Source organism: Cyprinus carpio, chromosome B13, assembly GCF_018340385.1.
Source record: "Cyprinus carpio isolate SPL01 chromosome B13, ASM1834038v1, whole genome shotgun sequence".
Classification (NCBI taxonomy): Eukaryota; Metazoa; Chordata; class Actinopteri; order Cypriniformes; family Cyprinidae; genus Cyprinus; species Cyprinus carpio.
The window spans coordinates 5,169,303-5,193,923 of record NC_056609.1 but is presented as its reverse complement, the minus strand read 5'-3'; the positions used below and the strand labels follow the sequence as shown (position 1 = coordinate 5,193,923).

Below are 24,621 nucleotides of genomic sequence, written 5' to 3'. Positions count from 1 at the left end.
TCATAAAATAATTATTGGCGTGAAATGCTTTTGATATAGTTTGATTATGTCAGGCGGGTTAAAAACATAAAAACACTTTAAGAAAAAAAAAAAAAAAAAAAAAAAAAAAAAAAACAGGATTAAGGCTTAAACAGGACGGAAACCCCCCCAACTATATAATCTTTGTTTTGTGCAGTGGAAGGGTTCCATGTACCCTGTGTTAAATGTATATACATTTATAAATTATATTTTTTATTAATGGGAAGGACCAATTAAAGTAGCTGCATATGTAAAGTAGTGCAGATTTATTTAGAAGAACTGCAAGCACTGTGAAGTTTCCATGTTACCTTTTAGGCTTATTGATCCATTTATTCCTATCATTAAAAACTCAGCTAATTTCAAGATTAAATTGAAAAATAAAATTCTCAGCGAGGTAGCCATAACAGCTCTCTGAGTTTACTCAACTTCCAAGCATCTGAGCATCCGGCGTGTAGACCACACGCACACGCACACACACCAAACAATTAAATGAAATTAAGTAGGATGTGCAGTAATTAGTGTTCAACAGTGTGATTGCGTGCGTTTGTGGAGTGTTTGGGAGACATACGCCTTGCGGTGCGTCGTTATTTGTCCAATAGCTCGTGTGCACTGATTCTGAGGGCACTCTCGTCTTTCCAACAAGGTAAAATACCTTACATCGTCTCCGCCCATATAAAGGTGACGAAAAAATATGGCGAGACTTTAATAAGCGTACGGCGCACGTGAGGAGCTGACATGGCCGCAGCTGATGTGAAAAAGGTTTTGCAATTAAAACATCAGCTGAAAGAATCCTGTGAAGGACACACGGTAGGATGCTGTCTGTCGCTGTGCAACTGTCAACAAAAAGGTTTTGTATCGTTTTACAAAAATAATGTAAACAGGCTAAAAGATAAAGCCGCAAGGGCAGGACAACACAAGGATTAACGCAATAACATTAAAACTTTAAAGTCAAATTTTTAGCTAACACCTTCTTAAAATAAGACTTTTTGTGAATTCGGTTATCAAGACAAAACCTCTAATATCAGCATGCTTTAAATAATTTGGAAAGGAGGCGAACACAATTGGGATACGTTAAAACAATCGTCAACTAAACAATAAACTGGAAGGTTGAACTGTGTAATCAGATTTATCTTATATGGCACCTTTTTCAAGGTTTTTTTTTTTTTTTTGGCCATAATTATTTAGATGTTTAAATTTCACTGAAAAGCCATTGAATAACCTGAAGCCATTAAATACCCCCAGTCTTAAACCTAAAGTCTGATTTAAATGATTGAGGTATGGCATGGTAAATTAATGGTATGACATTTTATTTATTTATAAATGCATACATACTCTTTGCACAGGGAAAAATAAAAATAAATAAAAAAATAAAAAGATGGTGAACTGTGAATAGAAAATGTAGTATGTCAGCAGCTGTTGACATGGGGGTGGGGGGGGGTGCACTTGAGAGGGGGTCTTTCTAAAAATAACACTGCAGTTGTCTCTCTCTTATGTTGGCTGTTTGTCAGTTTAGGCCATGAAGGGGCAATGTGGCAGTACTTATTGTGTTTAAATGTAACATTCAACATGTTGGAGACTTTTGCAGTGCCTTGTTAAAGTAGTGATTTGTTTGATGTGACCTCACAGAAGCCCCTCTACTGCACATGCACAGTACCTTGTATTTTACAACCGGTGGGTGGCTGTTAATTCATTCATTGCCCATTTATAGTACCTTAGCTGAGGTTTCCCTATACATAGAGCATGAGTGCTCGCTCAGCAAATTCACATTTTTAAAAAGCCATGTGGAAATGGGCGGGTCACACTGATTTATAATTCTGTTCTGTATGTGATACCCACAACATATGGGTATTTTCAGTAACATCTGGTTGTATAAATTAGTGTTTGAAATGCAATCTACAGAAATTTCAATTTTATTCATATACATGTTGTGGTGGAATAACACTTAATTTCAGTGTGAAGCAGGTTTGCAAGATCTTAAACAACTTCTAACAAGGAATGTTCTTTCCTAGTTTGTTGAAACATCTGCAACCACACTAACATTAATTAATGTTCGGATGATTGCTTCGATTGTTCTGGCTGTTGAATTCAATAAAGTTCTCCTTTTATTGTAGGACTAGTTCAGCAGCTTGTTGGAGTTTAAATTCTCATTAGTTGAAACCGAGGCAGGTTTTAAATTCTCAATCTGGTAATAAATCAATTATTGCTTTGGCTTCGATTATTTAATTTAACCTCTTCTGTTTCAGCTGCTGAAAATCTTGAAGAAGCTTGAAGTATTGGACATTACACTTGAAATTCTCGCTGTAAGAGCTTAATTTATTTTTGAAAAGTGTTAAAATATTTTTCTCTGGAACTTCCAATATTCATATTTCGTTTGTAGGAAACGGGAATTGGAAAAGTCGTCAACTCCTTTCGGAAGCATGATGAGGCAGGAAAGGTGGCAAAAATATTGGTTAATCGATGGAAAGCACTTGTTCCAAGAGACTCTATAAGGTATCAACTGGTACATCCTGGTACAAATCTATAATTGGAAAATAGATTTGAAATTTTATCTTGTTCATGTGACGTACTCTATTCCTGGTCTGCACTTTTTTGTTCTTTCTTGCAGTTTGAGTGGGGGAAAGCCTGATGACTGCCAAACCCAAAATGAACAGCTTAATAAAGACGTTCAAGAAAGCAGTAAACATGAAAACAGTCAGCTTTCAGAGACTGCCAATTCTAGGAAGAAGCCAAAAATTGAGAGTACCAGTACTGAAAAGAAAATGTCACAGAATCTCGACATTAAATGCAAAATCAAGCCCAGTAAATCCAAAATCTACTTTAATGGTGAACAAAAGGGTGAGCCAAAAAAAGATTCAAGTGTAAATCAGGGCTTAAGACATGCCAAGGAAAAGACGAGTGGTGAGCGCACAAAACATGATAGCAAAAAGACTGACAAGACTTCTAGGATAACAAAAAATCAGGAGAATACGAAGCGTGAAAAATCTTTGAAAAGACCTGAAGCAACGCAAAAGCAGAGAGAGAAGAGTGGAGATGCATGCAAGAAAGAAAAGATGGAGAAGGCCACAGACAAAGCAGTAGCAATGGAGACTGTGGACGGCTGTCAAACGCCTTCCATGTCCTTTGAGGCCTACCTGAGCTATGACCTTGAGCCTCCCAAACGCAAAAAATCCTTCAGTGTTGCCAAGAACCCGAAGAGACTTAAAACTGCCCACAAAGAGAGCTCTGCTGTGTCTCTTGTGAAGACAAGCGAAGCAGTAACAGAAGACCCAGTGAGAACAGCATACAAAAAAACCTGTGTATGTTGCTTGTGGTTGTTTTTCTCCAGTCCTTTAAAAAAAAATAGTTGTGCCACAATGGAAATGTTGTTAGTCAAGAAAATCTCACGCTCTGCTGTAGCTTTCAGATTGAGTCCCGTTGGATCAGTTTGCCAAACACAGAGTAACCAATGATGCTTAATGTTATTGATCACAAACCTGACGCGTGCAGCTAATGTTGTTATTTTTGATTTGAGCTTTATCCCCCAGTCACTTTCCATTGATTTTCTTCCTATAGAAAAGAAAGTCATACAGGGTTGAAATGATGTGGAATTGCGTAAATGATAAAAGACATTTAATTTTTTTTTAACTCCAGGTTCCTGAGCAGTCAGTAATGGACTTGCTAAACATTCCTTTGCCAACCAGTTTTCCTGAATGCGAAGATGTTTCTCAGTATCAGTACTTCAGTGAAAAGAAAGGTGGGTCAGAGCTTTGCATCTGCTGTTTTTTTTTTTTTTTTCATGTTCTCAAATAATGCCAAAAGCTTGACATTGCTGCAATAGAAATTCTCTCAGCTATTCATTTATTTTTCTAGTGGATAGAAAGGTCATTGATGTCTGTGAAGAGGCCCCGGTCATCATTGGACAAAGGCTGAAGAATAAGATGCAAGTGTACTCTGGGAGTAAGATGGCGTACCTGCCCACCATGATGACGCTGTACCAGCAATGCATTCGAGCGCTGCAGAACAACATTGACTGTTCGTGACTGGACATTGTGATTTTGCTCTCAATATTAGAATGGGTCTTAAAGAGCTTTTTGATCCTTTTGCAGCTCTCTATGAAATTGGAGGTGTGCCATTTGAGATTTTGGAGCCAGTACTAGAGCGCTGCACACCTGAACAGCTGCTCCGGATCGAGGAGTGTAATCCAGTAAGACGCTAACTGTTGTCTTTCATAGTGAGGAGAATACTGGAGACTGTGTGTGCCATATACATATAAACTGACTCAACCACATGGCTTATTTTTTATTATTAACATTTTGAATAATAGTCATGAAAAGTATGAAATAATAGCATTGAAGTGTATGAATTGCCTAATGACCAAGTCAATTAAAGTTTTAAATTAAAGCAATAAGCCCCAAGAAGCCATGGTTTACAGTGAATTTATAACAGCTAAGGGGCGTTAGTTAAGCGGAGTCCCTAAAACCCGCTTAGCTGTTATAAATTCACTGTAAACCACGGCTTCACGGGGCTTATTGCTTTTCTAAAATGGTTATTAATATACGTAGTTAGGTTTCACAAAATAAAACAAATAAAGTGTAATAATAAAATAAAACAGTATTCTTCTACCAAACATTATAGTTCCTCAGATGTGGTTGCATCAAAGTGGTTGCCAAGCAACACACAAAGTAAACAAAGGTGTATGTTTGTAGAGTAATTTAAAACCGCTTTGAACACTGCTCAGCCAATCAGAATCAAGGACCGGAACTAAATATTTGATATTTTGTCTAAATTCCAGTTCTACACATTCTGGGGTTATCTTTCAAACAAAGAAAAGAAAAGATTGTAAAGAGAGAAATTTGTCCATGTCTACAGAACAAATGGCCAGCTTTTAAGCTTTTAAAGTCTTTAGTTCTAAAAGCTTGTTTTTTTTTTTTTTTTTTTTTTTCTCTCCAAGTGACTTACCAATATATGTTTGGTATTTTTGACACAGGTGTACATTGGGGTGACGGACCACCTGTGGGAGAGACACTGCCAGAAGGATTTCAGAAATGCCCAGCTGGAGGAGTATGAGTCCTGGAGAGAGATGTACCTCCGCATGTCCAAGGAGAGGGAGAGAAAACTAAAGCAAATCACAAAGAGCATCGTCTCCGCTCACTCCGGGAAGCCAAAAGGTAATTGGATTTGCATCGTACTCTGCAGTTTCTCATTCATTCCTCACCCAAAAAAAAAAAAAAAAAAATTCTTCCTTGTACATGTTAAGGAAATCGTACACCCAAAAAAAAAAAAAAAAAATGTTGCTGAAAATGTACTTATGTTCCTTCTAGAGAACAGATTTGTAGAAATGTAGCATTCCATCACTTGTTCACCATTGGGTGCTCTGCAGTGAATGGGTGCCGTCAGAATGAGTCCAAACAGCTAAAAAAAAACATCACAATAATCCACAAGTAATGCACACCACTGCAGTCCATCAGTTAATGTCTTGAGAAGTGAAAAGATACACGTTTGTGTACAAAAAAAAATAAAATAAAATCCATCATTAACTTTAAACCATTGCTTTTGGCCAAAATACCAGTCCATAATCCATAATTTTTCATCCAGTGAAAATGTCCATCCCGTTTCACCCTCTATTAGGGATAGAGGACGTATGTTTTAGCTGGAAGCAATGGTTTGAAGTTTAAAAACATGCAGCTTTTCTTATAAGATGTTAATTGATGGAATGGAGTGGTGTGGATTATGATGTTGACGTTTTAATGAGCTGTTTGGACGCTGACGTTTCTGATGGCACCCATTCACTGCAGAGGATCCGTTTGTTGATGTAATGATTAATGCTACATTTTTCCAAATCTGTTCTGATGAAGATACAAATTCATCTACATCTTGGATGTCCTGAGGGACAGCCAATTTTCATTTTGGGTCGAACTGTTTCTTTAATGTCACTGAGCAGCCCCGGCCACTGATATCCTAATATGCACTGTATAAATGATATTAAATGATCTACTACTCTACAATAATGTCATGTTGCCCAGTGCTGGCTTGTAGTACAGCTGATTTGGGTTGCTTCCTCCTGTAGATTGTCAGCTGATGTTTAACTCTTCGGTCTAAGCTGGTACTGTAGACAGACACTAACTGACTATTGGGAGATGATTTGTAAGTGTAATCTGTAAGCCTCATCTTTAAGTGTTTGTTTCTCCAGAGCGGGAGCAGTTGTTTGTTGGTGAGCTGAGGTTGAAGGCTCATAAATGCAGTTGGCTTCTGTGGTAATATGGCTCTAACCATCTGTCTGCTCAGACTATGAATAGATATAGAGCGCAACTGAGACTTTAGGGTTAATGGCAGTAGATGGATACGGTTGAACTCTAATGCCTTCAAACTTTCGTTTTCATCTTCATTGAGGCTCTTTTGATTTCTCTGTTTAATACAATTATTTTTACATAGATGGGATCACAGCAGCTGTCTTACAACTGGTCTTAGCATTCTGACTAAATTTGGCTTATGTTCACTATTAAAAGATGTAATGTTTACCAAATTTCTTAATGTCCTTTTGGGCAAAATGTAAAAATGGGCTCCCTTTAAATTTCCTGTGTTGGATTTTTTGGCACTTTTTAATGAAGTGACAGGAAGTGAAATGTACCGTACTCATGTGTTGTGTTTTTTATTTTTTTTTTCCCTTCTTCTTCTCTCTTGTGTATCTAATATGAACTATGGAAAAATTGCTCAGAAAGTGTCTCTTTGCTCTAACTGTAGATTATCGTAATGGATGACTTGCATTTCATGAATGATGCGGTTAGTTTCTGGTTGTTCACATGATTTAGCTGCTTAGTTCCCAGAAGGAAGATTTTGTAATCAGGAACTAACTTTTAGAGAGAGAAAAAATATTTAGAATATAACTCTTTTACAGCATCATCTACAGAACATAAAATATATTACCTACATTTCACAAGTGCATATTAACGCAAATGTGTATGTAGCCCTATTCGGATTGTAGTTGTTTCTCATGCAAACGTAAGGATAATTAACAAGGGCTAGTCTATGATTTTATCGCCATCCAAATCCAGAATGTCAGTGTTTTTTGCCCCACCATCTGCTTTAACTTTGCTTTGAATGTCACACTTACTGTTTTGTGCTTTTGTTTTTCTCTGTTAGGCAGGCAGGTGAAAATGGCGTTTATTCACTCAGCTGCTAAGCCACCTAGAAATGTGAGGATCCAGCAGGAGATTCACGGCACGGCCGGCCCCGTGACACTACCTCACCCAACAGACAGAGCCAGGTCAGTTCAGACCAGATTAGGCTGGAAGGGCCACAATCAGCCCTTTTGGTGAAAGAGCCAGCTGTGTGTACTTGCATCACAGTTACACAATTAATAAAACAACTGTGTAAATATCACCATGCAGTGTGAGGGGGAAAAAAAAAACAGTAGAAGAATTCTAAAGGTACTGGTAATTTGTTATAGTAGTAGTTCATCCAAAAATACAAAAAAAGAGAATTTACTCCGGCCATTCAAGATGTAGATGAGATTGTTTCCTCATCAGAACAGATTTGGAGAGATGTAGCATTCTATTACTATTTTTCACCAATGGATCCTCTGCAGTGCATGGGTGCCGTCTTTTAGAGAGTGGGAATTGATTTGAAAACAAAGGGTTTCCCCTTCCGTTGTGTCACGCTAGTCACTGTGCAGATGAATATCCTTCAAAGAAAATCTATCACTCCACTCCACAGTAGTGTGAAACCCAATGAGAATCGGGGAAGATCCGGCTTCAGTGAGCCTTCAAAACCCTCCACTAACAACTCTGGCCAAGCCCAAGACCCCCGAAAGATTAAAAGTGAGTTTTCACATGTTTTCGACTGTGCCTCTAAAAAGCACACTTTATTTGGCAGGACTCATACATATTCCAATAGTTATAATATGTGTAATTGTAATAGCAGCTCAAAATTGGCATCTGGTAGTTTATCTGGTTTGCAGATTTGAGCGCGAGACCTGCATCACACATTACCAACAGTCAAAACACTGCAACGGTTAACGTGATATTCGCTTTCATTTAAACATTTCTAGAATAGTTTTTATTTTGATTAACATTTTCATTTATTTTAAATCGTTTGATTACTTTTGTTTATACAGGAGCAAATGCTGTCATTGTTTTGCTGGTTTTAATATGGTGTTTGTCTTGTATGTTCACAGGAGTGGCACCCATGATGGCAAAGTCCCTAAAGGCCTTTAAAAAGCAGCTTAGTCGTAGATGAATGTAGCGGATAATACTGAAAGTATATCATTCCTCGCCCACCCTTATTGTCTAAACCGTTTGGACAAACCCCCACAATGTACTTTGTAATTCCACAAGATGCTTACAGTATTGATGAAATATGATCAACTTCGTACTTATTTGTATGAACAATTGCACTTTGAAATCAAACTGCCTCTTTGTATTTAATTATTTTTTTTTTTTCGATCATGACAGACATTCTGAAATTAAAACTATAAATAATCACAGAATCTGTTGTCTGCTATGGTGCTTGCCTGCCAGTGTGCTATCAAACCCAAGTGTGTTTGTCTCCATCTACTGGATGTGGGGGGGGCCATTTAAATTCAGTTCCCTCCTAGAGCTGTGCTTCTTTCTTAAATGGTGCATGGTTTGTTTGGATAGTTGCAGACAGCAGGGAAAAAAACTGTACTAATTGCAAAAAATAAAAAGGACTAGTCTTATAGTCATGCATACAGTAGTTAGATAGAAAACTGAGGGTATCATCTTAAAAGCAGAAACACTTGTTTTAGTGATCGGTCAGTTGGTAATATGATTAATGCTAATACAACAAATTTTTCTTTGCAAAAACATTCCAGTCACACTTTGCCTACTTTAAAATATAATTTTGGTCCTATTTTTGTGTTCAATCTGGGTCCTGAAGCAAAAGCAGTTGAAGCAACAGTTTTGTTTAGAAAATCTAGTGTCACGCTGGCAAAGCAGTTTTCTTAAAAATTAACTGGGTAGTTAATTTAACAACATTGGTTTAAATATTAAAGAAGCAATGGCTCCTTTTTTACAGGTATCTAAGCACCTGAGGAAATTAAGGTTTAATTTTAACAAGGGGTTTTTACAGTAATGCTACTGAAGAACCATTTTGGGTTCCCCAAATAACCTTTCTATGAACGGTTCTTAAAATAACCATTTTGTTGTGCAGCAAACAAACATATAAGCCCTTTCACTTTCTGTAATTCAACACAATCCCACCAACAAATATACATACACTCACACTATAGCAAAATGTTTATTCACGTTCTTAAATACAAAAGCCAAAGCTCAGTATCTGCACACACAACTCTTATTAAAAAAAATAAATAAAAAAAACTATCCAGTGCAAGTCATAACTAGTTGGAACAGCAATGTAAACACTAAAGAGAATTTTGTCAAACATATGAGTGAATTAACTCTCTTTAAGGGAAGTGTTTAATACCCAAGTAAATGTACACGTGCAATAAAAAATGTGTGTATAAGCTACAGGCAGGAAATGTAGGCTGTACCTTACAAACCTAATAAATCCAGTGGAAGCGCAGAGGGATCAGGTCTTTTTTTCCTGTAGATCATTAGAATGTGACCACATCATTTCAGCTGATATTGTTTGAATGACAGATCCTTACTGTGTGTATTGCCTCACAAAGTGTTACTTGTTAATATTGATTTCAATTGTATCCATTGCCAGGTGGGAAATAATGCCTCAGTTAGATTGAGGCATGGGCGATATGCGTGGGGATGTTTTCGGACCGGCTATATTTCAAACTTCTAGTTCAAAAATGTATCTAAACTTAAAAATTCTATTATGATTTTAGAATGGCTGTTGGGTAAAAACAATAATCCCTTGCTAAATGTTTTCTTGCTAATTGTTTTGTGGTTCATAATTGTTTTGCTGTTTAAATTGTGCAGAAAAGCCTGTTGGTGCATGTTGTCAGAAAAGGGCTAAGTGTGTTCAGTCAACTGTATGATTGATTTTTCCTCAGCGGAAAAGCTTGTGTTTTCTTTTTAATAATCCATGCTTGAAATTTAATGAAAGTGTCTTCCAAAAATAAGTATCTCTCCAATCTTTCTGCATAAGCATGATGTGTTGATTCAGTCATAGTGTGTCATATCGTTTTTTTAAACAACAATTTATTGAAACAGGATTTGTGTTGCAAACATAGCAGCAGGTTTTGAGCCGTTAGCTGTCATTCTAGCTCAGCTCTGTTCATACTAGACTCTTGTAGTGTGAAGAAGTGTTTACGAAATCGCAAGCAAATTAGTAACAAACAATTAGTGCTCCATGACATTTTACAATAGCTGTTGTTGCTTATTTGGTTATGTTTACTCTCAATCTATTCACTGAAGAAAATTAAAAAAAAGATTTTGCAATTTTTTTCTTTACTCTTAGCAGTTTATTAGTTACTATCCTCTTAGGGAACAAACTGAATTTGTGCCATTTTTAAACCTGAGATGAAGATATTTTATGACATTCTATGCTGTTTTAATTTATGGTATCAATAATGCTATAAGCCTCAGGTCTCAATTTAACCCACTTATGTAATATCCTCACATGTGAAGTACAACCTTGTTGAATCATTGTCCCGATAACATAAAAAAGGGAGTGGTATTCACAAGTTTTTCCTGTAGGAATCCATTTAATCTATCACTGGTCATTTTGTTTTATTATAGGTCATGCATGTTCATAATTACTAGTTTCAAACTATTGTTATTATTATTAGTTTAATAATAATGACAAAACATGAACACGTGTCAAAATACGAAAAACAGAGCAAACAATACAACATGTTGCACTGCACAGTTCTGAATCTGGCAGGTTTATATATATATATATATATATATATATTTTTTTTTTATTTTAAATGAATGCCAAGCTCTCATTTCAACCTGAAAAAAAAAGCATTCTGAAAAATGTAAAACAAATAAAAGCTACTGTATGATGTAGCTGAATAATAAATATTCAAATAAAATCGGGTTGATAATCAAATAAACAGATTTGTGACTGGACATTGTTAAGATTTCCTTTCTTCTGCAAACGCACACTAATTAGCTATATTGGATAACTTGGATTGCCAGATTTTGTGATAGATGGACAGATATGAAACAGAATAAACTTGTTGAATGTCACATAACTATTCAAGGGCGACAAGGTGTGTGAGGGGAAGTGTAATTTATGTAGTGTTTACGCGCAGGGAGGGAGCGAGAGAAAAAGGGAGGAGCCGGTGGGATTCGTGACGTCAGTCTGGAATGAGGGAGTGAATGTTCCGGGTCAGAAACTCCGGGATCAGAAAAACGCCAAATAAACGCTACTAAACAGACATGTAACCGCTTACAAGAGCGATAAGGCACACTTCTCAGCCTCTCAGTAAAGATGTCGCGAAAAAGGTGAAAAAGCGGAAAGAAAACTCCAGGGAAGCAGAAGTGGAGCGCGACGGTTTTATTCCATGTTTCGTTCGCGTCGGAGATCGCTCGATTGTATGCGACACTAGTTGCGCTCTTTCACCGTTACTAGTTTCTCCGGCTTGTTTGTTTGAGTTTTGATTGCTGTGGCAACTTTTCCAGCAGTACGGATTTGTCTAGGGCTAGGATCAGCGTCCCGTGATGTTTCACTGTATCCCTCTGTGGCGGTGCAGCCGTCACATCGAGTCGATCGATAAGCGCCACTGCTCGCTGCTCTTCGTCCCGGACGAGATCTATCGCTACAGAGCGAGTTTGGAAGAGCTTCTACTGGACGCCAACCAGCTCCGGGATTTGCCCAAGGTAAGAAGACGCCAACCTGTACTGGGACCACTGTTGCTAGAAAAGACTGTTCAGTAATGGATGAATGAGAAGCATTTGTGGGCCGCGTCTCAAATCCTAATACGCCGCCTGCATGTTAGAGCATTGCGCGTGGTGCGCTCCGGGTCAGCGGGTGAGCTGAGAGACCTTCAACAGTTTGGGGCACATGCCCAGTCCGCAGCAGGATTGAGCATCATTGGGGCCTCCTTGCAGGAAGTCAGGTAGCATTTTTAGGTGTCATAGACATCTACTCTGAGTCAGCAGCAGTTTTGGGCATCAGGTGTGTTGCAAATCAGCAGCAGTTTTGGCCATCGTAACCACGATGCAGTCAGTATTGTTATGCATACTTGAAAAAATATAGGTGAAGCTAAGTTCCTTTAGCATGATAGACATGATCAGATTCCAGAGCGGTTTTGGCCATCTGGGTGTCAGCAGTACTGTTGTAGTGCTGTCAAACGATTAAGCGCGTCCAAAATAAAAGTTTTTGTTTACATAAAACGTGTGTGTGTGTACTGTCTGTATTTATTATGCAAATATAAATACACACACATACATGCATATATTTAAGAAAAACTGTCATGTTTATATACAGTATGAAAATATATGTAAGGTATATGAGTATAAATATATAGTCTACATGTAAATATTTTCAAACTGTATACTGTGTGTTTTAAATATACACAGTACACACACATTATGTAAACAAAAACTTTTATTTTGGATGTGATTAGTCGTCATTAATTGTTTGACAGCAATCAGAATCATTTTTGGACTTTGTAGGCTGAGCTGTACAGAAACACTTATGATGCCAAAATGCCATGTTGTATGAACCTGTGACTGACAAAAATGCATTCTAGTTAGGGAGCTCACTAGGATTTGAAACGCAACCGCTGTCATTGTGCAGACAGCAGAGAACACTAGAACTCAGCACAATGTGGTTGAGGAAAACATTGTGACAGTGAGCTCTCGCTCCATTAGACAATGCTGCAGTGGTTCAAACCCAAAAGAAATGATCCATGAACTAAACGCTAAACCCTAGGTGATCCAGAGTAACTTCTAAATAATCTTGACAAATGCATCCTGCATTAGTATGCAATATAACATGAATGGGCTGCATCGAGCTTTTCTCGAACCGGAAAGCTCCACTTTTGCCTTTTTGGTGACCTTTCAGAGCGCAGACCCATACGTGAAGCAGCAGAGAGCATCTGATCGGTGGAGAGGACTATCGGGGAACATTTTCAGGCTAATGCTGATTTAACCATGATGCTTTGCTGACACACAGGACAACTCCCTCTACCTCCCACTGCAGTGCATCAGTTTAAAAAGGCCTTTCCCTCTCACACTTGTATGCAATTACAGTAGCCTTGTGTAATCTTTACCACAAAAACATAGAAGAACTCTCTCAGAACAGAGCAGTGGAGGGCTTTTATAAAGTTTGTAAAGAGCACACGTTTGCTTTGCTCCCCATGCGTGTGCAGCAGTCCATCCTGCATGCAGTGCTGATAGACTGACCAGCAGCATTGCTTGCAGCGATACTTTAGCATGTAATGAATGAAATCTTCAAGATCAGTGATAGATTACAGTGCTGTGCCGAACAACTGCAGCACATCTCTCTCTAAGGCTAAGGCAGTAAAACATTCAAGACCATCATATCTCACACCTATTTGAGCTTATCTGTGTGGGCTAATCCTATTTTAGTGAATTCCAGAGTGTCTATGAAATCAGACGGCAAGACCTTGAGCAGGTTTCATCCTTAAACTTAAATGCAAGACTAAGTCAGGTTTCTTTCACATAAGAAGCTGAAGGAAAACAAGGAAATAGATCAAACAGGACCAAGCAAATTTTCCAGCTCATAGTTATACCATTTTATAAATATTGTGAATAGCTACTGTGGAGAGGATGAATATTATATTCATAATTAAAAATCCTTCATAAAATAAAACTTCAGTGTTTTGCGTATAATGCCCAAACCAGTTTAAGGTTTTTGTCCTGAGAAATACATATCAAAATGGATAACGTCAAAGGTTTTTGTCCTATATTAATAGTATAGGTCTCCACAGTTATTGTATAAACCTTTGCTGGGATAAAAAAAAAGTAAGTAAAAAAAAAAAAGTTATTAAAGTAAGTAAATTGGCCACATATCAGACTTTCTCTTTAAGGGCTGAGTGGTTGAACGGAGTGCATCCCAGTTTTTAACCATGTATTGTAAGAAGCTGCGTTACCTATCGAATTCAGTTATTCGTGTCTGAGCATGTTCATCTTAATTTTTAGTAGCTTATAAATCAGAGAAACAGAAACAGTTTAGAGCACAGTTCATGGAAATTCTTTCTACATTTACTTGCTTTCATGTTGTTCACAAAAGAAGGAACTTTGAATAATGTCCTGGCTGCTCTTTTCCCTGCATAAAATAAATGAAGCTTTCACTGAGGCAAGAAGATTTAAGGCACCATGAAAGTATCATAAAAAGTAGTCCACACAATGCTGGATCCCAATTCTTCTAAAGGCGCACTATAGTTTTGTATGAGGAACAGTGATAAAAGTAGAGATTGGGGTGAGTGATACGGGGAAAAAAAAAGTATTGATCACAATCTGATCACATTCCTTTTTTTTTTTTTTTTTTTTTTTTTTTTTTTTTTTTTTAGACACTTTTGCAAGTTATGAGCAGTACAGCAAAACTAATTTCCCCATTAAAAAAATAAAGATAAAAGAGTGGCATATGATTTAGGCCAACATGTTTTAGCAATGTTCAATTGGTTAATGAATCATTTATTTCAGATTTGGATCTACTTTGTCTACTTCACAAAAGTTATTCTTGATTCAGTTCTTGCGTTCACTGCACTGACTCAATGACTTGGTCATTTGTGGTCAACAGCTCATTGAGAGGGAGATGTTCTTTTTAAAATCATGTATCTAAGTCTGAATGTATATATTTTTGACCAGACCAAAACACCTGGTTGCTCTGAATTGTTGCCATTCCTGTAAAATGTGCTGCTTGACATCTTGGTTTGTGGTATCCAGACTCCTGCTGTTTGTTTGCTAAAGTCAGTGAAGTAGGGCATTTGTTTTAAGAGCAACCAATAGGATTCTTTAGCATAGCTACAGTGTGTTTTTAAGTCTCTGGAGACAAATAGAAACCTCCCAGAAGTGTACACTGAGAGAGAATTTAGTTAATGGTTGGACTTTTAACTCTCCTTTGGAGACCCAATGTGACCGCGGGGCATATCCAAGTCAAAAGCGTGCAGTTTAGACTGAGCTTGAGAAGAAGGGGAAAACACACACATCTTAAAGCCTGTTTCTTGTCGGTTTGTATGTGAAAGCTCTTATCATGGAGATTTCCTGGAATCAGACTTCATGTTTGGCCTAAAATGTGAGGAATGTTGTGAGGAGAGTTAATCGTGTGTGGGGGAACCACTAGTCACTGCTCTCTCAGCAAGCTTTGCTAAGCCTTTTTTTATGTGAAATAATGGCTAGGAGTGTAGGGGTGTGTGATATGTATTGTCTGCAGTTGTGTAAATGTAATTGTGTGAGCTGAAGTTATGATGGCACTCACTTTGTAAACAAACAAACAAAAGTCACGGTGCTCGCTTTCACTTGATGTAGCCTGATGAAGCAGATTGCATTGAAAATGAAGAGAGCTGTTTTTTCCAGAATATCAGCACATTTACAAATTCGTTATTATTTTTTGTTTCACTGCTGGGTTAAAATTAGTAATTTAATATTGTCATTTATATTGTAAGTTGGGCAAAAAAAGCCTACTGTTTTTTGAATAAAATGAACACTGCTCTTTTCTTGGCAAGTAAATGTGGATTTAGATTAAGATGATAGATGATTAGATTAAGATGATTAAGTAAATTAAGCTTTGTTATACATTATATTTGAAAAAAAGTGCTGATAAACCTATAGCATAAATCTCTAATTTGGAGAAGCTAGGGTGTATTCACACCTGTCTTGTTTGGTTCGATTGAAACAAACTCTGGTTCATTTCCCTCTTTGGTGTGGATCTTTTTGGCAGGTGTAAATACAGCAATCGCACTCTGGTGCGCACCAAACAACCGAACCGAGACCCAGCTGAAGAGGTGGTCTCGGTTCGGTTCCAAACGAACTCTGGTATGGTTCGTTTAAGGTGTGAATATGATCTGACCTCGATCCGACCAAACTGCAGAAAGCACTGCGCCTTTTGAGTTAACAGTCTGGAGAAGACGCATAAAAATGCCAATGTGTTCAGCAAGTTCAGTGAAAGGATGAAGGAGAGGGGATTTGAGCGGTCGCCCACAAATCACATTGAGCGGTTTCTTCCCCATAGAAGTACATTATAAGGAAACATAACGTGGTTTAACGTACCTTAACAGCGACCGGGGAAAACCAAACTTCTGTCAAATTTTACTTATAATAAACACCATTTTGCATCCACGTTAAGCTGTTTCCATATAATGGACACCTGTGGGGGAGAAAGTTATATTAACTTAATATTAACGTAACGAGATATTATTCACTTCATACGCTGAGTAAGAGCTCGTTCTTATGACAGTAGCAAGTGATTATTATAAGTAACATTTGACAGATGTTTGGTTTTCCACGGTCATTGTTAAGGTAGGCTACGTTAAAACACGTTAAGCTGTTTCCTTATAATGGACTTTTTTGGGGGAGAAAACGCTTAACGTGATATTATTCACTTTAACTGAGGAATAAGGGCTCGTTCTTTTGATGGTAGTGTTTATTACAAGTAAGGTTTGAGAGAAATTTGGTTTCCCCTGGTCGGTGTTTAGGTACGTTAAGCGATTTAGTATGTCCCCACTTGCCAAAGCCTGCCATCGCTTTCCTATGCGCGCTGTTTTTTATTTTATTTTTTATTTATTTATTTATTTATTTTTATATATACCTAATCCGTCTTCTGCGCAGTGCCATGGTCAGTATGCTATGGTAGGCACACATAAGAAGATGCTCTCTCTGCTGGAACCGTCTTGCAGCACTTCTTCGTCTTCGCAAAATCCTTGTTACAACATCGTATAGATGACTCATCTGATTGTCTCATCTGATGTTCATAAGTGTCTTCATATTGCGTTTGTAGCTAATAACAGAAAATCAGTAAAATAATAACAATGCACTACGAAAAATCTGTTTTTGAACTTCCTGCTTTTCTCTGCTTGAGAATTTCTGTCCAATGAATGGATGACCTTGGCACACGTGTAGTTTTGTTTACAATTTCTGGTTCACTTGCAAAAAGGGCAGTCAAAAATCAACATTGTATTTGGTATGGACCAAAGCAAGTGAACTAGCGGACTTTCATGGTGTGAATACACCCTTAGATATTTTAATGATCACATTAGAAATTAATGTTTTTTTATTATTATTATTATTTTTTTATACAGGTTAGATGGACATTTAAATGATTTTGTAGATCTTTTTTGTTAGCTTTGTGTCTCACTGTATTTGAATCCAATGAGGCTTCAAATATTGACCGAGGGGTTAAGGTTAATGTAAACTAGCATTTGCTGGCTGAAGGGTGGAGGAGGGGTGACAGCAGCCCAGCTTCATTAACAGGAAGAACAGGTTCAGTGTTCCTCCTCAACGATGTGTCCGCCCGATAACACTCTCACAGGTTTCTGCTTTCATCCATCACCTTTTATAAACTGTAGCTGGCATTGCAAAGGAAGTATTGAGATGAGTGTGGTATGAACATCTGAGTCTAAAGAGCTCTATTGTGTGCCAGACCTGTTGCAGTCTTGGGAGGTTTCTGTGTCTATTGTCTAGACAGTTTTCTCTTCCTGTGTAGCACTAACGTTTTGATTAAAGAGTGAGAAGAGAGACTGAAAACAAGAAGAGCAGCATTTCTGTTCTTCTCTTTTTGATAATGGCCTGTTTGTTATTCTGGCGTAGATTTCACGTGATTTTTTTTGGTTAGTTGGGTTCATGAAGGTCAGAGTAGGAGTTCAAGTGCAGTTGAATAGTTGATTCAGTAGGGATGATGAGGCTCAATGCTATGCAGAAAAGCAGACAGAATCCAGTCATAAAAATAGAATTGATTTGAATGTCATGGAATTTGCCAATTTTTAACTGGGATGCTTTTGTGAAGCAATTCACCTTTAACAAAAGATTCAACATTTTATGCCTTCATTTGATTACCACTGTTATGATATAGTCAGAATAATTAAAAAAGACAGCACATCATTTCTAAAAAAAAAACAAACAAAAAAAAGAAAACACAAAACTTAGGGCCTTATTACTGTAAAAATGTTAAATTGTTAATTTGGTAAAGTTTTAATAATTCAGTTGATTAGACCTGATGATTAAAATGTATTTAAACGATTAAATTATAATTCTGAAAAAAATTAAATGTGAAACACAGTATTTGAGAAAAAAAAAAGTTGTTAGGTTATAGGTTTCATGATATCAACTCAATGCTTTTTGATTATTAAATCACAAAAGCTTACAGAAAAATGGAATTTGGGAAAAAACTAAAACAAATTTTATAAATCACAATTAATTTATTTTCAGTATTGGGGGATGCCTGTGTCCATGTACACAAATGTCAGATGGCAGTTGCATTATTGTATTATTGTAAGACATAACTTTTTCACTTTTTAGATTTTGATTGGACAATTTCTTTAAAATCCCATCATTTAGTTTTAAATGTGTATGCTAGTGGAGGAATATAAAATTATTTGCATACAATTATTTTTTTTTTTTCTTCACACTATGATGTCCAAAACCGCTCCCCTTTGTTGTGGCTTCTTCTGCAAGTTACCATGAAGGTCTTCAGATGGTTTTGCAAACGGTGTTTGAAAAGCTGCGTGAAACGCAATGCATTATACATTTTTTTTGCATGGAACTCAAAGAGCAGCAACACAGTTTTTGAAGTCAGTTTCACACCATTCTGCGCTGGCTCTCCAACAGAGTTGTAAAGTTTGCCTGAATAAGCATTTCTTTCATAGTTTTTCTCTTCAGTCTTAGCTTAGCTGCTGGTGGATGGATTTTTCTGTCAGAAGAATTCTATATATGTCATGTATGGATACTAAAGCCCTATTTGGACGGTAATTGTTTCTCATATGGACGTCTGTGAAAATAAATTCACGTATCACCTCAGTGATAAAACTCCTGGATTCGGATGGCCATTTATTCACAGTGGTGAAATAAGTTCTGTGATCCTGCGAACCCGGGAATGCGCTGCTCACTGTTTTTTATTTTATCTTTGTTGTTATAAATAAGAACGATGCAAAAAAAAAGAACAAATATAAGAAAGAAACAAGTGTATAGTGTATTGCTTTTTTTCATTTTGCATCTAAACATAAGCATTCAAGTAAGAAAAAAAATAGGAAGATGTAAAAATCACTTAATTGTTCGTTACAAATAAATTATTAAAACCACAAAAACAGTTCAATTAAGAGCAGAGAGTGATTCCTTTTCTTCATGCACAAAAAGTATTCTCGTAACTTCGTAAAATTATGGTTAAACCCCTGATGTCACATGGATTATTTTACCGATTTCCTTGGACCTGGAAACATTGCAAATGTGTTGCTCGTCTATGGAGGGTCAGAGAGCTCTCGGATTTCATCAGAAACATCTTAATTTGTTTTCCAAAGATGAACGAAGGTCTTACGGGTTTGGAATGACATGAGGCTGAGTAATTAATGACAGAATTTTAATTTTTGGGTGAACAAACCCTTTAAGACATAGCTAGTGTAATGCATGGATCTAATATAATGTTTCACATCCAATGTTTTCCCCAACAGTTCCCCAAATGTTCACATGTAACAGATTGTTTGTGTGAATACTTAAATGTGTTTAGCCTATTGTAAATCTGTGTGTATATATGAGTATCGGGATCACACGCTGTCGGATGCGTCTTTATTGCAGGATGACAGTAAGTATGAGAAGCAAGTGGAGAAAAGGTACTCTTCTCAGAAAACGTACAAATAAAGATGCTACTTTTAGATGTTTAATTGGTATTTGGAGCATTGGGATCACTAGACAAGGGCTTAATGAACAATTTTTTGTGAAAAACTCAAATTTGACCAAAATCAACATTTTTCATTTTTTCTTTTTTTTTTCTTCCTGTAGCTCAAAATTAGCCCCTGCGCCTTTCTGACTAATTAGGCCAGAACAGGTCACATATTTGAATAAAAATTAGATAAATAACAAAATACATAAGTCAAATGGTCAAGGTCCAAAAGTGCAAACATAGTAATAGAAATAAAGCAACACATCCTGTTCTGAGGCATGTTCAGGGAGTACAGAACTTCGAATGGCGAAAGATTGCTTGCTTTTGCTTTATTATTTGAAGTGGAGTGGAGGTGCAGTCACATTAGCAATATTTCAGCAAAATTTCACAGGCAAAAAAAGGTCCACTGCAGTATTGGGTCATATGCTCAATTGTCATATTGTCAGCCTGTGACATCGCAGAGACACGATATTACCGTGCTAATCTATTTAATTATTTACTTGCTTAGTTTCATTGCTCGAGCATAAGGCTAAAAGTAGCCAAATGTTTTTAATATGACTGAATTTGTATTTAAGATGACAACAATTTAAAGTGGTCATATGACGTTGCTACAAAGAATATTATTTTGTGTATTTGGTGAAATGCAATGTGTTTATGTGGTTTAAGATAAAAAAAACAAATAAGTTTCCACTTAATCTACATTATTGTTGCTCCTCTATGCCCCGCCTTCTGAAACTGTCGATTTTTACAAAGCTCATCGTTCTGAAAAGCAAGATGTGCTCTGATTGGCCAGCTATCCAGTGCGTTGTGATTGGCCGAATGCCTTAAGCGTGTGACGAAAATGTTATGCCCCTTACCACAGCAGTTCCCAATCCCAGTCCTCATGCCCCACTGCTCTGCATATTTTGCACATCTCTTAGTTAACACACCTGATTCATATAACCAGCTCGTTAGAAGAGAGCTACATGTGTAAACTGCGTTTCGACTGAAATGATCCCTGCACTGTGTTCATTGCTCCCTACACCCTGAGCAGGGAAAAATCTCATATCTGCTCCCTTTAGGGGTTCCATTTTTTTAAATGTTCATTTATGCTAATCAACGGACTGTTATGTCAATAAGTGCTGTCATTCGGTTGTGTTTATTATGTTAATATGTTTCAGCATGTTACAATCATTATATGGCTTTAGTTAAGGTAGCATGTCTTCTGAATTATACCGTTTTATCATACAGATTGAAAGTGTGAATCCTGTCTCTCTCCCTCTCTCTCTGTTTATGGGTGTTTGTGCCTGCATGCGTATGAGGGGTGTGATTTTTGAATAATAATTGAATAATACACTGCAATTTTAGAATATTCTTTTTCCTTGAAATGCCCATCCCTTGTGCTATAAATATATAGATAATTTTTTGGCAGCTGTTACAGAAACATTTTTACAATAAACATTCTAATTTGACCTTGAGATAAGATAGCTTTGATATTTGACTACTATTTATGATCATACTTGGTTACAATGACACTAATAGCTTGTATTTCTGCCAGCAAAATCAATCGGGAGTTAATGAATGATATTTTGAATAGAATAACGAGACGCAAACCTTGTACATATTCAGGTGCATTTTGATCAGTGCTTCGCTACACAACATACAAACTTTTATTCCAAAAGTGCGCATATTATTTATTCACACATTTACCTCATGTTTCTTTAATTACAATAGAACCATAATTTCTTAATGACTCACAGAAAGACGATTCTCTGCCCATCCATCAGTCAATATTGCGTGATCAAAATTACGGTGACTGTAAACATCTGCATTCAGTCTCATAATACATTTATGCATCAGTTTAATATATACAATATCTGCATTAGGTCACAGTAGAGTAAGTTTTGAGCAAAAACATTGTGTATAAATCTCATATTGTCACTCTAATGGCGTGTGCTGACTTCTGAAAAGCCCTTCTTGGGCTGCGTGAACCAGGATCACAGTCTTTAAGCAGGAGCGCTGACAGTTAAAGTCCATTTCTGATTTTATTGTTGGTTGGATTGTCATGTTGCAGTATTTTACTTGCCAATATTTACCTTTTTTAATTTTTTTAATTTTTTTTTATTTTATACGCTCTCTTGGTGGTTCGTGGGGTAGCATCACCCAGGGGACAGATATATATATATATATATATATATATATAATTATATATATATATACTGTTATCTAAACACAAGCGTGCTTTAGAGTATTTTCCACTGGGTTGGAGCAATGGAGTGTACACACCACGAGTGCTCAGGATCGTTTATGATAATGATATCCTCTAATACTGTTATCTAGAGCCAAGCGTGCTTTAGAGTATTGAGCTGAACATGCAGGAAGTACAATATAAGCACTGCTGGAGAGATGCTGCAGGCAGGTTGTTTGTCTCTGTCTGACTGCGCTGATTTATGGGGTGCTTCAAATGCACTTTTTTCCTCGTGTCAGTCGTGGTGCCAGTGAGAGGTGGGAGGAACTGAACAAGTAGGTCAAGCAGATAGACATGAATAGCTGATTACATCACAGAGAGCCATACACTGAGCTGCTTTTGCCAGGCCACTGGACATTAGTAATTACTAACCTAATAAACTAGTTGAGTTTTTTTCTGTGTGAATTGATTGTGGAATATTTGGATATGGTTCTGTTTGTAGCCCTTGTGTGGGGTGTTTCTTGTTTGTCTTGTGCTTCTAGACCAACACATCAATAATACTCAAATGTGAGTCAGTAGAGCATCAGAATTACCCATAATCCTCTCTAAACACCCTGTTGATTTGTGTAGGCCATGTTTGAAATAGCATAATAATGTACTATTCTTGCTATCTCTGCAGTATATACTGTACACAATTTTTGTATGCATAGAATAACCCACTGCATTGGCAAAATATGCATTCTACAACAAAGCATACTGTATGGAATCCCACAATGCATAGCGCTTGACTTGACTGCTTCTATGCAGAATTGCATTCTATTTATTTCCATTTTGATGAAAGTGTTATGATCATGTGACAACAAGGACAACTTGTTACCTTTTATTATTTAAAAAAAGAAAAGTTTGTATACTGCAAAATATTTATGTAGTAATCTAGTTTTCCATCTCATCTTGGCATGAATTAAACTGATGTGAAAAATTTGCATATTGTATTGCAAATAAAGCACAGTTTTCAATTCCATCCCAACATAATAAATGACTTGTGAACAATTCAGGAATTAATTCTCTGAACAATTCAGTGAGGTATACTGATATACAATCAAATAATTTAGATCACAGATGTTGGCATTTCAGAATGACTAAAATTGTATTTTAGATGCACAATGAGATTGGTCTGCTTGTTCTGCTAATGCTTGCACGATAATGTTTAATCATAATTATTAGACTCAAAAAATATGTCAAGAGAATGTCAGCATGCATGGATTGCTCCCAGATTTAATCATGTGAAAGTAAACAGACTAGCTGTTTTACACATACTGGAGCAAAACTTATACTTGCAGATTTGCCGAAATTTTAAGCTCATCAGTGCTTTTTATGTAATATGAAGATGCACATGGTTGCCAGGTTGGGAAGATTGATTAAACAACTGGCAGCAAATGTATCAATTTAGGAGAAACATTCCGACTGGGTGGATTTATTTGTGGAGGCTTGTTAACAATGCAGTACAATGCAAATGCCAAAATAAAATGATAAAATACCCAGCAAGTTAATATCACAGATGCAAATTTAATAATTCAAGAAAAGCTGAAACTGTGATCCCGATTAAAATGATTTATCCTGCCGTCACATGATCATGTTGAGGTAAAGTCATATGATTTTTTTTTATTTTTTACACATCCAGTAATTTAATCTATAAATGTGTTTGTCACAGTTTATGCATATGTTTTCCTATCGACTAAAACATGATCTGCTTTAACTGAGTGCACAAGGTATTTTTATGCACATCTTATGATGTTAGCCGCATTTTGGCATTTCCATCCAGCCTTTCTTTGTTTATTTTTTTTATACGGTATGCCTAAATAAATATAAAAATAAATTTGATTTGATCATTTGATACTGTACATTACACTTTTTGTGTACACGTTTACTCTTTATGTGATTAAAAAAATATGGAATTACATTTATAATTTAATTTCTGTGATTTTATGTACAATTACTAGCACTTGTCCTGAATGTGCATGACTTTTTTTTTTCTTGCTCTGTTGCAGCCATTTTTCAATTTGACTAAGTTGAGAAAACTTGGCCTAAGTGACAATGAGATCCAGCGGCTGCCGGGGGATATAGCCAACTTTAACCAGCTCGTAGAGCTAGACATCTCTCGAAATGGTAAGAAGCCCTTTGCTTTATCAGACCACTGTTTAATTACTGTACTACGTGTCTGTGAGAAACTTTGGCCTCTCATGTCTCGCCCTTCCCGCACGCTTCAAGCATACGCCCTGCATATTTCAGCAGCTGGGTTTCTGTGCTCAGCAATTACTTACAAGCTTTCAGCATCATCCACAGTAATTCCCAGCCTGGATCGCAGCGTATACACGCCCAAAATTCAGTTCTCGTTTCAGCTATTTTTACCATTTTTGTTCAAGCGGCAGTTTTCAAACTAGACTTCATGGTTTGTGGTGTCTTGAGATTTTAAATGACCTTTCTTAAAGATATATTTCAAGAAAAATATAATTCTACCCCTATTTACTCTCCCGCATGTGTTTCTTAACCTGTATGACTTTATTTCTTCTGCTATACAGCATAGATATTTTGAGATTTTTTTCCATACATTTAAAGTCAGTGGGGTTGAATGTTGTTTGGACTCCAGTGTTCCTTATTTTGTGTCCTGTTTTTGTATGTTATACTGAAGGACTATTTTTTCAATAGGCGCGTTTCCATTACAGATTTGCGCAAAACTTTGG

At 36.8% G+C, this 24,621-nt stretch overlaps 2 protein-coding genes across 3 annotated transcripts in view; both read left to right on the top strand.

Moving 5' to 3' along the window:
* The first annotated feature begins 683 nt into the window (after nt 1–683).
* On the top strand, nt 684–8,479 carry eloal (elongin A, like). Its single transcript, XM_042736098.1, has 11 exons — nt 684–825; nt 2,262–2,318; nt 2,396–2,508; nt 2,624–3,314; nt 3,649–3,751; nt 3,868–4,029; nt 4,104–4,201; nt 4,985–5,165; nt 7,138–7,261; nt 7,711–7,814; nt 8,171–8,479. Exons 1-11 carry the CDS (start codon nt 754–756, stop codon nt 8,230–8,232), a joined length of 1,767 nt encoding a protein of 588 aa, XP_042592032.1. The 5' UTR covers nt 684–753; the 3' UTR covers nt 8,233–8,479.
* Nucleotides 8,480–11,212: 2,733 nt separating this feature from the next.
* The window catches only part of lrrc1 (leucine rich repeat containing 1), a 39,248-nt gene continuing 25,839 nt past the window's right edge, over nt 11,213–24,621 (top strand). Inside the window, exons 1-2 of one of the 2 annotated variants that reach the window (XM_042736100.1) lie at nt 11,213–11,756; nt 23,929–24,046. In XM_042736100.1, coding sequence (XP_042592034.1) covers nt 11,598–11,756; nt 23,929–24,046 — 277 coding nt within the window. In that variant the 5' untranslated portion in view covers nt 11,213–11,597. The remainder of the gene's footprint in view (nt 11,757–23,928; nt 24,047–24,621) is intronic. The other variant, XM_042736101.1, reaches the window with a different exon arrangement.